This window comes from Oryzias latipes, chromosome 3 (genome assembly GCF_002234675.1).
Source record: "Oryzias latipes chromosome 3, ASM223467v1".
Classification (NCBI taxonomy): domain Eukaryota; kingdom Metazoa; phylum Chordata; class Actinopteri; order Beloniformes; family Adrianichthyidae; genus Oryzias; species Oryzias latipes.
In genome coordinates this window covers 24,556,106-24,572,697 of record NC_019861.2, presented here as the reverse complement: position 1 = coordinate 24,572,697, position 16,592 = coordinate 24,556,106, and the positions used below count along the sequence as shown (strand labels likewise).

The 16,592-nt window shown below is 39.1% G+C and overlaps 1 protein-coding gene across 2 annotated transcripts in view; it reads right to left on the bottom strand.

Annotated features, from left to right (window-relative positions):
• Positions 1-16,592, bottom strand: part of galnt2 (polypeptide N-acetylgalactosaminyltransferase 2) — a 39,566-nt gene that overhangs the window by 9,188 nt on the left and 13,786 nt on the right. For both annotated transcript variants that reach the window (XM_011492332.3, XM_004067373.4), the window contains exons 2-10: positions 9,069-9,147; positions 5,448-5,601; positions 2,847-2,945; positions 2,673-2,740; positions 2,521-2,586; positions 2,318-2,439; positions 869-956; positions 435-522; positions 251-354 (exon numbers count right to left, since the gene is read on the bottom strand). In XM_011492332.3, coding sequence (XP_011490634.1) covers positions 251-354; positions 435-522; positions 869-956; positions 2,318-2,439; positions 2,521-2,586; positions 2,673-2,740; positions 2,847-2,945; positions 5,448-5,601; positions 9,069-9,147 — 868 coding nt within the window. The remainder of the gene's footprint in view (positions 1-250; positions 355-434; positions 523-868; positions 957-2,317; positions 2,440-2,520; positions 2,587-2,672; positions 2,741-2,846; positions 2,946-5,447; positions 5,602-9,068; positions 9,148-16,592) is intronic.

Here is a 16,592-nt window from a genome sequence, read left to right as displayed (position 1 = left end):
GCAAATGATCTCTATTGTGTAGACAGGAACCATCTCTCAATTTTGACAGGAATCCTCATAACAGCACCACTGTAATTTTCAAAAGATGCATTGTAATGTGGGAGGATAACTTTGTATGCAAGTCAAAGATAGCCCCCCCCTTCATGCTTTTGCCACAGAAATGTAGACGATGAAGACTGTGAATCAAGAAGAGCTCTGCTTCTATTAAAGCCTACAGCAAAATGGAGATTCTTTTTTTTACTGTACTCACCCAAGTTTTCTCCTCCCCACACGTCCATCATCATGTCATACTTTCCCAGCAGCTCAAAGTATTCCTTGTCCATGACGAATAGACCTCCTGCGATCATTGGAGTCCTGGGGGTGGAGGACCAGAATACCACATGTACAGTCCGTGTCGTCAGGTGAAGGGGAATTCTTTTCAGCGTGGTTCTTACTTGATGGGGGCGATGGGGTTGCCTTGCCTGGCTCGTCTCTGCTCCAGAGTCATGTAGTCCCATTTAAACACCAAATTCCAGTCAAAGCCTGAACATAAACAGACAGTTAAGTTGTGACTGTTTGATCGAACCAATCAGCAGCGTGATTTCATAATTAGATTTGCTCGAGCCTTGCTGGACTGGAGTTTATGCACAAAAAGCTGCTAAACTAAACTGGGAGGGCAGGCGCTTGGCAGAAACCCTGAGTGGCTATGGGAAAAAACAACAGAGGAATCAGTTCATGGGGCAGAGGGCTGCCTGCCAAGACTATTAAAGCTGCTGTCGAGATAACAGCAGTGTAACTCAAAGTATTAAGAAGCCAATACTCTAAAAGTTTAATGAATGCACTGGGATTGCCAGAAGTCTTCTACTGGCTAAATGGAACAGGACTTTACCTCCTTTCAGGTCAGCTGAAGCTCCCACATACTGGAAATTGTCCATGTTGATGACGTCAATAATGGGAGAGACCACTCTGGTTTTATCCTGGAAACAAACAAAAACTATATATATATGTGTATATATCACATATGATCTGACTCATCAAAAAACATGAAGCGGTACAGATCTTCTTTCAAAGGTTCAGAGAAACCAGGAGCTTTACCAAACTGAACTATTTTCAGTCCATTATTTTTTTTATGAAGTAAACAGTAGTTGAGAAATAACTAGTTGGAACTAAAGCAGGTTTGTCATTTTGTCACAAGTGATGTGGCCTGAAACCACTGAGCCACATCACAACACAGATCTGAGGGCTGCTCCTGTCACTCCCCCCCAAGACAAAAATAGAAATAAACGTTTAGGTAAAAAAAAAAAAAAAAAGGTTACTTACTTTGATCTGATATTTTTACATTTGACAAAAAATGCAGGATAGTTGCCCTTCTTATTTTATGGTGACAAATAGGAGGGTAGTATTATCATTAGAAAAGCAACTAAAGTGAAGAAAAGAAAACAGTTGACTGTTTTCAGTCAAGCCTCCAGATATTTTACTAAATTTGGTGACATAGACACTATTGTCTGGATTGAGTGCAGAAACAGAGTATTCAAAGTGAAATATGATGCATTTTTAAACAACAATCTCAGTTTACAAAACAGAAACACATTTAGAAAAACAAGAAGATAAATGTAAAGTCAGTAAAACCCTAACTTCAGGCAAAGTGTTGTCTTTTAGCTTAAGTTAGATTTTTTACAATGATTCTTTAGTAAAAAAGAATCATTTTTCAAACCTAAAACCCAAAAGAAAAGAACATAATCAAGAAAAGCATCCTTTTCACAAAGTATTTGAGCTCAAGAGACGACTGCAAGCTTCAGGGAAGAGCTTCGCACACATGTGAATAATTTATTTTAATTAATACCATTAAGTCTTTTTTAAGCGCAGGCAAGAGGCCCAATTTAGGACAGAAACTGAGGAGAGACCATTCTTTTCTAACACTTTGCCTCAAGTCTTCTATCTGGAATTTTGCAAATTACAGGGTGCCATGTTTTAAAGTTTGAGCATTTTAGAGAAAAAGGTGCCTAAATACAATCCAAAAAACTGGAAAGTCATTATAAAGAGTTTTTTTTTAGCTTCCTTTCTTCATTTTAAATAATTGCCATCGTTAAGGAAAGAAAGAGCTTAAACCAAACTTCTCCTGTTAATTGTAAAGTACAACATAAAGACGGAAGCGGGTACAGACAAAGTTGGTATTATGCTGTGAAAAAAAAAAAGATTTCTGTTCCTTTTTGCCTGGATGTTTTTGTCGTCTTTTTTTTAACAAAAAATGCAAAATGATTGGATTAAAATAAGAGTTCAGTTAATAAAAAGGATTACAAGCTGGTATGAAGGGATGAATGTGGCGTTATATTTGTACCTCTGCCACTCTCTCCAGTAGTGGCTCAAGCCAGTGGTCATTACATTCACAGTGAGAGTCCAGAAAGGTGAGGACCGGCGCTGTAGCAGCATCTGCACCGCGCACCCTTGATCGCATCAGCCCTTAAGAAGTTACCAAAAAGACTTAATTAACAACATGACTGAGAAGATTATTTCAACTTCATCAAGTTGGGTTCTTGTTACCTTCTCTGCGGTCATTTCTCAGCACGCGAACTTTCTCGATCTTCCCAAGAAGCGCTCCATCCTCCGCTGGAACGCAAAGGGAAATATTGACCCTAAATGACGTGTCTAATGTTAATAGCTGTTTGTGTTTTTGGTTTTCATGTACTGCTTACAGTTGTCACTGTAGTCATCAACCAAAATAATCTCTTTCACCAACTGCGGAGGGCTTTTCTTTAAGACACTGAAGCAGAAATAAAGGAGAACATTTGGTGAAGCAGGAGAGACTTAAAAAGAAGGAAATCCAGCAAACAAAACAGCACAGAAAAGCACACAAAAGTTTCTGCTACCTGACCACAGTGCGCAGCAGAGCAGAGCGGGCTTCATTATGAAAGGTGATGACGACGCTGGAGGCTGGCAGGTCTGAGTTCCACTGTTTATGTTTGCAGCTGCACACAAAAATCACAATTCAGAGATATTAGGAGATTTACCAAAATGGCAAAGTACAAATCCATGCACTTGTGCACTAATTCCTGCACATACACATGCTGTTGTAAGTGTGTACGCGCCAAGCTGTGAGTTGGAACAGCTCCCTGAACAGATTTGGAATCCTTAAACACAATAAATAGGATTCTGCACACAGTGACAATGAGCTCCACACATACAGGGGATAGAGACACACGCCCGGAGCAAAGCGCCACTGAAGACAGCAGATTCCAGAAACCACAGAGCAAAATCCCGTGAGACTGCGTGCAATATGTGATTGTGCATGAGTGCACACGGATTTTAAAGACCTAAATCCGCCCAAGTTTAAAACTAGGAAACATGGGCTTCAGGACATGTCGTGAGAGAGGAGTGACAGGACAGGAGGAGGAGAGATGCACGATGACACATTGAGGCTGAAACACAAGAGCCCAACTGTCAGATAGAGAGGTTCCTGCATGCACACACATGGATCATTGACAAAATGAAATTTTTAACTGTGCAGATCCCTGTTGTAGTGTTAGAACAGCTCTTACTAGCTCAACAACAACAAAAATCCCCCAAAAAGACTGTCCTATGGAAAATAAACATATTTTGCTGGGCTAAAAATGAACTATAATTAAACAAAAAGATGTTACATTACAGAGTTATCTAAGGATGATCGTTTCTATTTATTTTAAAGATTTTCTGCAGCCATTTCTCCACTGAAGCTTTTCTTCAATTATCCCGGATTTCCACATAACTTCGTTATCTTCACGAATTGCTGTTAAACAAAGGTTGCCATAGCCGTAAAAGAGTTATTGTAATCCACTGCAACTGTGAGGTTTTGACAGCAGCAACCTTTAACCGATGCTTTCTGTTATATTTCTATCGCTAGACGTGTTCTGTAGTGAATGCACCGTGACCTTGATGGACTGAAGAAAAATGTGTGGTTTTTTTTCCTCCTGGAAGAGATGAAGACTGAGAACTGATGTAAAACAGGGAGTTGACCCATCAAGGCCAGATCTGTGCAATAGAGCACATCTTCCTGAACCTGGTGGGAAATGACTGAAGGTAGGTCAGTAAGAACACATGAGATGACTGCCTTTATGGAGTTGGGCTTTAAATGACATGTTATTGGCAGATACTCCTGACCAAAAAGTTCTGACCTTATTTTGAAAAAAAACTGTCTGTAATGATGACAGCGGTAATATTATTTCCTGATTGAAGGTTTCCATTTGAAACTGATTTAATGAACTGAAGAAGCCTATGATGCATGAAGACTCCACAATACTTCAGTTTGGTTTAGATCAGTTGCAGAATTTTTACTTTTTAAAAAATTAATAACTAATCCTTTTTGCCTTTTAGAACCTTCAAAGTAAAACTACAAAATTTGTCCTACGTTTGGCAACATCATTCACAATTTATCAAGCAGAGTTTAGACACATCATTCACTAATGATGTGTAGCTGAAGTGAGAACTTCAAAGCACTTGCACATCTAAATGCTAATTATGAGCACTAAAATGAGACATGTGACAACATTTAGCCCTGCTGAGCCACAATCTTCTCAAAGGAATTCAGCAGAAATTTAGTCGCAATTTATTTTAGTCTCCTCTTTAATTTACAAACCAATCAACAGCCAAGGAAGGGGGGGGGTGTTATTGTCTGGGGCAGCACGAGTAAAAACTCATCTGCTTAGCAGCTACTTCCTGGTTTTATGTGAGAGACATGGCAGGAGGAGTTCCGAGAGATCTTATCCAGGCTGCGTCTAATTAGTCAAATTGACAGGCGATGAAAGATCCCATGTTCAAACACAAAACTGAGCATGCAACATGTGTGATTAGGAAGGAAAACACTATGCTTTCCATGTTCAAGTCCCCTCTCTGATCATCCTTAGATCAATTTAAAAAGTGTTCCCAGTGGGCCTTTAATAGGATTATGCCATTTTTAGACAAAATCAATAAAACATGTCGTTTTCTAGGACGTAGTTTCTGCAGAGCAGCTGGAGTTCATTGGAACCTCTGAGCTGTGGGCAGGACGGTTGGAGCGGAGCAACCACCCGAACCTCTTCCCCTCCCCGCTGCTTTGAGCTCGGAGCAGGGAGCTGGAACCCTGGTCTTCTGGGAACACCGTTCTGCAGTTTTTCAAACACACCTGCCTTTGATAACTGTCATTGTCAGGCTTCAGCAGAGCCTGATGAGGAGCTGATTCAGGTGTGCATAAGCAGGGCAACATGGGAAACGTTGTTCTACGTCACAAGTACACTTATTTTCAAACGGCTGTTTTTTACGTCTGCTCCTGATTCGCGACAGTTTGAATAAAGAAATACTCAGAAATGCAATTTTAAGCTAGAGTTTCTTTAAATATGCTTTATGTCATAAGAAAAATGCCACAAGAACATGTCAATAACGCCAAAAACACCACTTCCATCTGAGTATGTCTTTAATTATCACTGCATCCTGCAATAATAAAAGAATTAGCAGCTTACTGATCATGTCTTGTGTCTGGCACAGCTCTGTCCATTCGGAGTTTGTCACTCTCCACCTGGTTGAACTTGTTTCTGGCGTACGGGTCCTGACCCGGTCGGACCACTGTAGCTCCAACATAGAGATCCTGATCGAAATCCTGCCAGCGCACCTTACCTGGACACAAACACATGACGAAAGCTTTCAGTGTGCAGTTGTTTGAAAGAAGACCCATAGGTGGTTATAAAACCTGCTAACATACAGAGATTTTTTAATTATTAATAATCAAGTTTTTTTTTTCTTTCTTTTTTGACCGAGGTGACTTCATTTAGAAAAAATAAAATAAACAACAAAAAACTCTGGATTAAAAAGCCACCAAAGACTGTCACAAATCCTCAGCTTGAGGGGTGAAGAGGATTATCCATCAGTGGGAATAAGAAATGCAGGCAGCAGACAGGCTGGAGCAGGGACCCTTCAAGAGTGAGAGAAAGGCTGCTCCTTGACAGCATGGCACTGACACCGACAGCAAATTTATGCTGCTTGTATGCAAGAATGTGCCAAACAGAGTTCAGGCCACTGGGAAAAAACAGGGAAAAACCACTTACTGAAACCCAAAAATAAACTTGCATTTTGCCATGCAGAGAGTCAGACCTCCTAATATACACTCTTGGGGAAAACGGGAATTTTAATAGTCAACACAATATTTCTGCCCCCCCCCCCTCCAACACACAATGTGTTCAGGTGGCATATGAGTGAGATCATGTCAAATTCTGCAGAGTAAACGTTAAATTTCACCATTTATCGCCAACTTTTCAGACTTAACGATGATAACGCAGCTCATTAGCTGGGTGTAGCTGCCATGCTAATGGGCTGTGTTAAGCGTGTGCCACAGTGAGATTACGGCGCATCTCAGCAAAGATGAGAGTCTGCTTGGCAGACAGACAAAACGTAGCCTGAGGAGGATGCAAAGCAGTATGGGAGCGCGTGTCGTGGCTCTCAACAAGTGATTGTATCTGCTATGTTAATTAACAGACGCTTGCAATGATTTGCCTGCAACCGCATACGAGACACTGCTGGGAGTGATGTCCTTGCAGTTATCTTCTTTAAAAGGCAAAAGAAGTTGTAAAGAAATGAGCGCTGTTGTGTTTTGAGAGTTGTCAATTCCTAAACGTTTTTGTTAGAAACACTTTTAAGTTAAACCTTGAGAGGTTTTTTGCAAAAACTTCCAGCTAGTCTTTGGTTCTGATTTTTATTTAATTTTTTTCTCTTTTAAAATGTTTCTCTTTTAAAATTATTCATTATTTTTCCTTTCTTTTACAAATCATGTCTTTGAATGACAACAGAAACTGATGTTATTTGCTTTTAATAAAAAGGGTGGACAAAGTAGGATCTGCCACTCCAAAACAAAAGCGTTTCCTTTTTCTGTCTTTTTGGGGGCATTAGTTAGACTCTCAGGTGATAAATAAATATTATAAATAACAACTTGGAAGTATTATGTGAAAGTGCTGCCTGTTAAACCCACATACTGTCAGCATTTTTTCAATGTTGGCCTGTGGAGCACAGAAAATGAACAATTATGAAAAGGCAAAATTCAGTGGCTGATTTTAAATTGGCAGATTTGATTTATCTTTAACTTAAAAAGCACAGGAATGAACTGTGGCACATCTGGGGAAACCAGAGGCAGATGCCCTTGAAAAGCAGTTCTCATAAGAAAATACTCGACAGTCTTTATTAATAGTCTATGGCAGACTTTTATTTAATGGAAAACTGTGATCTTGTTCACGCTTTCTATTGTTTTTTTTTTACAAGAAAATACACCAAAAGACAGAGTATTTTCAGATTTGCACAGCTTTGGTTGAACAAATTTGTCCCAATCCTGCTTACTTAACTTCCTCTGAAGAAAAATAGAAGACTTCTTTTTCTTCAGTCCCTGAAATTTGAATGTCCTCTTTAACTGCAAAACATCCTTAGAGTGACTTTAGATAAAAACGAACTTTCACTCATCGGCTTTCCATCCTTCTATCCTTGAAGTCTTTATCCTCTACGCTTCCTGTTCAAACAGAGCGCCTGTTTGTGATTCAGGTGATATGCGTTTGAAGTCACCCTAAGGAGATTTCTGTTTCTGTCAAATGTAACTTCAGCATCTAAAGCTGAAATGGTTTTTGAAGGAAGAGCTAGAGGGGCTTTCTAAACTCCATGCTGCAAAAAGCAGACCTCGTGTGTGGAGACACGTTTTACAGCTGGGTGTGTGCTTGAGTTAAAACACTGGTCTGCATTGTTCTAGAACAACTTATTGCAACAAACAACATTGTTCTTCCCAGTGATTATCTCATTGTTGACTTTTGCTGAGGTTGTTGGTCTAAAAATTACAGCCGCGATTGCACTCACGGAAAGGGAAACTGCAGCAACATGTTTTTGTGACGGAGTTTACGGAGTGGTGGCTGTCACGCAGAGGCACCTCTGGACATCTACAGAGCCTCTCCAAAAAATTAGAATATCATGGAAAAATGTTTTCATTTCCATGATTCCATTTTTTTTAATTAAACTTTCATGGAAATCGATTTGGGGCACTCTATTAAATTGTATTTATTTATTTATTTTTACATAAACTGGGGTTCCAACGCATGACACCCACAAAAACAGGGTTTCAAAAACTTGGAATACTCTGGAGAAATCTGCTCAAATGCTGCAGAACATAAATGTTTTAAATTGAGTTTCACCAACTAATCGTCTACTAAACTCAAAGCAGCTGCACAGGTGCCCCACATGTCATAAAATCAGTTCGTTTTGGTTCAATTGTCTCAGTTCGAGTCGGGAAGACTTCGGACTTGACAACTAGCCAGAAGACCATCATTGATCCCCTTCATAATCTGGGTAAGAACCAAAGATGCTGGAGGTGCAGTGTGAAATCTCCACAGTCAGTCATGATTTGGGCTGCGATGTCCAGAGTTGGTGTTGGAAAACTTCTGCATTCTTCAATCCAAAATCAGCGCAACAGTCTAGCAGGATGTTCCAGAGGACTTCATGATTCCTTCTGCTGAGGATCTGGATGGGGATGCAGATTTTATCATCCAGCAGGACCTGTCTACTGCCCATCCTATTGAAATACTGACATGGCATTTTGAAATACTTTATTTTGATTGATGTGATTAGAATCTCTGTCTGCAAAAACGGAGAAAGTAACTGTGATTTCTCCAGAGTATTCTGATGGAATTCTGTTTCCGTGGGTTTTCTGAGCTGGAACCCCAATTTATGTAAAAACAATCAAATGAAAACTTGAAATCAATTAAACAGAAGGCTGAATCTATATTCTATGAAAGTTTAATTTTTTTGAATGGAACTATGGTAATGAAAACACTTCTCTATAAAATTCTAATTTTTTGGAAAGGTTCTGTATGTTGAGGCTTTTCTTTTAGCCATTTTCTCTAAAAAAAAATAAAGATGCTTGTTAAGCTAAAAAAAAAAACTAAAAATAGAAAAACTGTCTTTAAATCAGACCAGTAAACCAATAAAAGTGGGCACTGTTGTAGTCACATGTTTGCAACATTGGCCACCATCATTGACCGTTTCTGAGGCAGGGACATGTTCGTATAGATTATACAGTTCCAGTTAAGTGAAAAAGTTTGGTTTAGAACGTTTCCTACCTGGTGGCAGAAGTGATTGCATGGATTTGGCCTTTTCAAAAGAAAGTGGAGCCTGTATTTCGTTGGAGATCCCGACATCCTGAAAATCCGAAGGAAAACACTCTTAGACCATTTTTCATTACACAAAGCTGAAATTTAAAGACACAGAAATCAGCTGGTTATAGTTATATACATCTGAAAGAAAAACAGGAAAGATAACTTGGTTTAAAAGAATAACCACATGTGAGCACATTTTCCACTTTTAGCCACAGGCGTCAACTAAAAATTTGGACTCTTCATCGATGAGAAGATACATCTGTAAATCTTCATTTATCTCTACATCAAACTGAAATTGCTTTGTTCTTTTTTTTTACCAAAAGGTGTTCAACTGATTCAAATACTCCTACAAGGACACAATGATTGTTTTTTTCTACACTTTGTCCAATACCTTAAGAACTGCTTCATTGCTCTGAATCAACACACAAGCATTCCTGTCCAGCCCAATGACCTCATCTTAGCTATCCCACTTTTTCCTTCAGCTTTTCCTATTTTGTCTCTACAGACCAATATTGAACAGCCTCCACCAAATGCCCCCCAGGAGCTTCACCTGAAGCTGGCTGCTGCCTAAAGCAGAGGTTGAGTTTCCCCCTCAAGAGATAAATAAACTGTGAAGTGTTTGCATCATCAAAACAGTAATGAATTAAATAATCAAACAAAGAGCCCACAGACCCGATCCAAAACACAAGCAGAGTTTTAAGGTCTGTCTTTTCTTTGTTGCTTCTGATTCCACACATTTTCAAAGCAGACTTATAATGTAGCAGAAAATCCTGTGTGTAAAAAAACATCTGGACAGTCAGGACAAAGGAGATGGAAGTCGTCCATCTCCTAAACCCTGGCTGGAACAGATTTTGCTGTTTTAGTTGTGTGCTTGGCTTCCACGTGGATGATTTTACATAAAAAGTGCCACATGAACTGGAAAAAAGGGAAGGTAAACCTCAAATCTGCTTACATGTGGAGTTGATGTTAAGCTGGTTAGTCAAAAAAAGAGTAAAGCTAGGTTTTTAATAAGTGTCTTCTGGATTTCTTTGGGTCTGTTTTGTAGATCATTATAAAACAATCTCAACATCCTGACCGTCCCTGCAGAGAATAAACCTGCTACAGAGAGCAGATGAACTGGAATCTTTAAACCTTTTCCTAAACAAAGTTAAAGATAAAACCCAGGACCTGGCCAAGCTCTGATGCCTGCTTTTCTGATGATGGGGGGCAGACTTTAAGATCAGTACAAGTTTGTGTGATCTCATATCAAGTGTTTGTTTGTTTTTTTCTAATCTCATCTGAGCCTGTATTAGTCTGTATAATCCACCGTAATCTGGTCGCATCCTCTGATAGATTACTCCAGACAGAAGAGTTCAACCACAACAAAGACGCAGACAGACACACATCAAAAGAAAAACTCCCCAAACCCACAATTTAAATCAACATCTAATTGTACATAATTCCCTTTAATATTGAATTATTTGTTGAAAATCAATAATAGAATCAAGCATGTTGGGTTATAAAACAACATTTTCTCATATCTAGAGATTTGTGCAAAACAAAGATACAAATTTCATTTAAAATGTTTCAATTCACACATTAAAAACTCAAGCTTATTTTCAACAACAAAAAAAGAAGAAGAGGAAAAACAACTCTTGCATTTTGTAAGTGAAGACTTGGAATGCAGCATCAGATAATGTGGCCTTTGCTCCTCTACAATAAAAAACATGGAGTCTTTACAGACATGTTCACAGGAGCTAAAGTGTTAATGTCATCAGTTATTAGCCATCTGCTGCAGGCTGTTGCCCGCAGGCTGATGGAGAGCAGGTTGGAGTCCCTGCATCAGACAGCGTCTGTCCTGCTGAAGTGTCCTTGAGCATGGCTCTAAGCCTTCAGCGCTAAGGACACTCAACAGGTAGAGGCAACCCTGACCTCCTCAACGTAAAAAAGGAGAAGCATCTTTTATTCAGTTCTCCTCAGTGAGAAGAAGCCAAATTTAAGTGCTCTGCCATGTCAGATAAGCATCAATATTCTTTTAGAATCCGACCTTGTCCATCACGCCACTTTCAGTTCAGTCCGCACAAACCTCACACTGACTTACTGACATGGAAACTCACATTTTAAAGTTAGTTAGCGGATAGCACTTCTTTAAGAAAGAAGGCACAGCAAGGATTACACTAACCATGTCAAATAGAACGAAATATTAAACACACTATGTTGACATCCCAGCATTACACCCATTTATGCAGAAAAGAAGGAGTTTTTTTCCCCTCGAAGAAAGAGAAACAAGTCCTTCAACCTCTACCTGCATAAACACCACCCCAAAAAAATCAAACAGATGGAAACAAATGGAAAACATAAGCACAGGACTGGAGTCAGAGCAGGAATCCTCAAAATTATCATGTTCAGGCATAGCTACGGAAGTTTTTATGACTGTTTTGGGGCTCTACGTACAAAACCCGCAGCCATTGAACATGTGTTGCAAGTTAAACCAAGATGAGCTTTGACCAATCAGGGACTCAGATTTGGTAGTGACATATGGATGGCGTCGCCTTTAATTCATGGAAGGGCCAACCAATTTAAAATTGATCATGAAAAAGAAATTAATAATTGTGGTGTGTGCCCAACTGGAATTATATGACACCAAGTCTTTCTTATATTAGAATAGAGCTGTGAAAAAAAAGCCTGGGAAAAGATTTGCGAGATTTTCACCCCTCTAATAACATTTTGCACCAATCCTCCTCCAACTGTATGGGGGGGACATGCGCTAGTAAACAGCAAAAAAAAAGAAAAATAAGAAGAAATTTCTGTGAAGATAATGGGCTGAAGGCCCGTTTAGCGCGTTCTTGAACATGCATCAAATGTCGGTGTGTACGTAGTTTTGAGCTGAAATCTTTTGCCACGCAACCCACAAATGAGAAGGAAATAAGAGGTTAAAGATTATTAGGCTGTGCTAGTGGGTCGTTTTTTTTGTTTGTTAAACTGTGTTACTTTGGTCTGGTTTTGACTTTCTGCTCAGCTTTAGACTTAACCAAAGAACTCCAGCTAACGAAGGTCAGTGAAGACATAGAAATAATAATGGAAAAAATCCTGTGGAAAAACAAAACAAACTTCTTGTCTGATTGTGTGTGTTGATGCATAAGCAATGTTTCTACAGTGTGACTCACTGGAGAAAAATAAACCTTTTTATGTCTCATCTCCATCAAATATTTTAAAAACAGCTTTAAAAATATGTGCCTGCGTTTCAAAAGCATATAAGAATCCAAGTTAATACAGAAAAAAGCTCCTCTTATCAAAAACAAGGCAAAAACGGCAGAGACACATGAGATGAATCAACTGCTTTGGATTCCCGTTTTTACAATCCAGGAAATACATAGAGAAGAAAGCTACAGATGATAAGAGGTTGTCTAGAGCAACAGCGTATGATCACAAGAACAACTTAAGTTTCATGGGTTTTAGAAAAAGCTGAAGGCTCTGTGCTGACCCAGAGTCCTGTGATCGAAATGTTTTCCAACATCTGTGGGAAAATCTAGAAAGAGCTACTACAGACCCACATCTGCTGACATAGATTATTGTGTTCAAGAACTGCTTATCTTCCTTTGATCAACTGGAACCATTGATTATTTATGGGAACTGGGCTCTCAATCCAAACAGGAAGTACCTGTTGCTTCTAAGAAGCCAAAATCCAATAGACTTCTATTGAGAAATAAACAGCTATTACTCAGTCATTATACTTGTCCGAATAACCATTCTTGCTCAGTCTTGATTGTTTCTCTGACGACGTCTGGTTCCAACATGGCAGTGTCCAGATCATGAAAAAATGGCGAGTAAATTGACTTCACTTTGTTGGAGCTGGAAGTAAGCAGTTTTCTATGAGTGATATCACATTCACTCAATCCAGTTCTAATACACAGTTAATGACTGGAACATGGTCTTCCATGTAGAAACGACAAAGAAAAAGCTCCTGGTCTGAGGGAAGTTCCTGGAAATCTCAACAAGTGAGCGTCTCTGCCTTGCTTTTTTTATGAAACAGTAAAATATCAAAGAAGTCAAAAATCTTTATCTTTATTTATTTTATTTGGCAGATATTTAGATAAAAACATCTGGAATCTCTGGTTATTTTATAACCCTATAGCATAAGCTTGTTACTTTCATTTTAAAATATGAATGAACTTCTATCACAAAGCAATAACAAAAAAGCAAAAGATAAATGTTAAAAAACAATCTAAAAAAGTTCTTGGACAATGACCTCACAGATAGAATAATTCAGATAAAGGGCAGAGTGTTTGGGAAATCCAAATGACAGCACGGACACTGAGGATCTTTGAAATAGCTGTGGAGAATTCAAACTGCACTGAGCTAAGTGTGACAAGTCTCACTATGGTGTGTGTGTTTGTGTGCGTGCATGTGTGTTCGTGAGCAAGAAGAGGGGAAATATCCAAGCCAGTTCAATGAAACAATTGTGTGTGTTAGCCTGGCACCTTTCCAAAAAACCCATCTGCATCCTACAAACACTTAGACACACACACACACACACACCCACACACACACATACACATACACACAACACACACCAACTCCAACAAAGTCCCAAATCTAATCGTTTGTTTTTTGCAGCTAAAATAGTTGTCGGACAAAATTACAGAGGTCATTTGCTGGAAATTTTACAAATTTGCCTTTTGGTGCACCACTTAGAAAAGGTCATTTACATTACTTAAATATTTGAATATTTCAAACAGCCAAATCTTTACATTATTTAAACAAACCAATAAAAGAGGGGAATTACCAATCATGCTGATATTGTATCAAATAAAAAGTGTCTGAAAATTTTTTCCTTCATTATTGTTCTTTAACAAAAACAGCAAAACACCTAAAAATGCACTAACAACTACTGTCTGTCAAAAGCACAACAACAAAAACAAAACATTTTGAAATCCAATCTTTAAATGCAATAGTTAGTGATGAAACTGCAGTGTTTCTATTCTATTAAACATTTATTTTTGGCTGAGGATAAATCAGAAGCAATAGATAATAGGAGTAGGAATGTAATTAGGCCATGCAGCCATCAAATGGCAAACTGACAGGAACCAGTTCAAATCCTCTGACTGACTGGAATCTAATGTTTGCAACAACTTGTAATGATTTTGTTGTTGCTCCAGCCCTGGGCTGCAATCTGGGCTCTTTTCCCATGCAAGAACATCCTCAGGCAAAGCAATGGATACACAACAGTAATTACAACCAATGGATGCGACTCATTTTAAATCCAGCAGCAACGTCATGCTAGAACACAACTGTCCTGAGGAAGACGAGGAGGAAGAGGAGGGATTTCTCGTATTAGATAAGTATGCATTAACTGCTGGAATGAGCAGTCAGGCCAACACTCTCCCCTCAGGAGGACCATCTGTCCCCTCATTTGTCAATGATGGCTTAACAGCTTCAACACACAAAGCACACCATCATGTTATTGACAAGATTGTTGACCTAGTCCACTGTACACTCACCCCTTTTTGGTTGGGTGAGGGGTGTGGGTCACGGGTAGGACTCTGTGCGTTTTTGCCCAGGAGAACAGCCGGGAGTGAAAAAAAAAAAAGTTTAGAAACAATGCAGGGCAGAAAATGGAAAATGTTGCTGACAGTGAAAGGATTTATGTAACTAAAGCAGAACACAGGGGCACAGGCCGTCATGGAGGTCGCCAGATCGAAGGAGTCATCAGTTCAGCATAAAAAAAAAGTTATTTGTCCTCTGGCTTTAATAAAAAACTGACACCACGCATGAGCTGCCTCATGCTAACTGAACAGAAGTTATATTACAACCTTTAGTTTGTATTTCTGCACTTTTATAGATACTTTTGCTAAAGATGTTTCCAGGGGGAAGAGTGTTTAGGTTGAGTTTTTGCTTCAAAAGGAGTTACAAGCTAGAGAAAAATGGTTAAGGCAACGCATGGGAGGATGCAGAAGGAGGTGAGGAGGGAGCAGGAGTGAAATCCTGAATCATCTGAGCCCAGGGAAAAGTAGGTCAGGGTGGCGGGGTGCAGCCAGTGGGCATGTTGGAATCAATTCAGTCCTACAAACGCTTTCATCAACCATTGGCTTCCTCTCTTTTCTTTGCTTTCAGCCCAACCTCTCTTCATCCTCCTTCCACTCTTTGAAACTCTCCTCCACCTTCCTCATCCCTTCTCCCCTGCTGAAAGGAACCGATTGTTATTTCTCAACTTCCAGAGATGGTCTGCAGTTGTTGTCACAAGCATTTCCGCACCCAAAACATGCGTTCTTATGATTAAATACACACAAAAAAGATAAATTATCTGTGAAAAAGCAGCTCCCAGTCTTTCTATGTGATAAAATTATGCCTTCAAAAGGTGGCAAGACCAAAACAAAGGGATTTGGATGAGTTTCCTGAAACAATAGATCTGATGGCAACAAAATACATGTTAATTGGTATTATTATAGCATATGTGCAGTTTTGGTTAAGCAGTGTACAGCTCAAAATCTATAAATATTTTCTGTGGTATAAAAAGAGAAAACTTTCCTGGAAAACCTAATTTTACAGTCAACAGAAAGCCAGACCGTCTCAGGCAGGAGAAAGTGCTTTTTTGGAGCTCAGCACTGTGTCAAATAACACATTCATCCCAGGAATTTATGAGTCTCAGCCTCAATTAACTATTTAATTCACAACATAACAAAAAAAATAACATCTCGGAGGGCTTTACAAAAAACATAGACAAGCTTAATAATAAAAAATCTAATTAAAGAGTCTAAAAGAGAACGAGAAGCCGACGTCTGGGTTTGATTCGCCTTCACTGAGGATGTCTTCTGTATTCCAACAATGTGTTTGTGTTTTCACTGTTTTTATGACTCTATAATGAAAGCTCATCCTCTTTTCTGGTTGAAATGTCAAGCATATCTGTGCACCGCAAGTCAAACATGAGGTTTTTAATGTAAAACTAATCTTTATTTTCATAGAAGTGCCTCACAAACTTTTTGTTAAATACATTTGAATGCATTTAGGTAATCATAAGGAGATTTGTTTTATTCCCAATTAAATAGTTGTTATTCTAAACTTGTGCAATGTTTGGAGTAAAAAAAAAACAATGGTGATTGTGCATGCCTCATTAGAGCGTTAACATTCTGCACGCTGGTCAACTTTTAAAAGTCCAGGTTTACACAAGAAACCTTTTCTAACTTACAACCAAACAACACTGTAGAGATCTAGAAACTACATCTGTAAGATCCAAACATTGAAGAACGTCACTTCTGCATTGCCAACGTAAACATTCATGTTTCATGAGCACATGACATGAAAGCAGGGATTGTACGTGCTTTTGCTTGAGCTCTGGACTGATGAACGATGAGGAACTCTACACCACAGCCGGTCACCTGGGGCAACGGGTTAACAATCCGATTGCGCTGAAACAAAAGACATCTGATCCGGTTCAGTTTTCTTAAAATACAGATGGTAATGTGGAAGCAATTTTAGAATGTTACGCTTAGTCCTGCCAAAACTATGTAC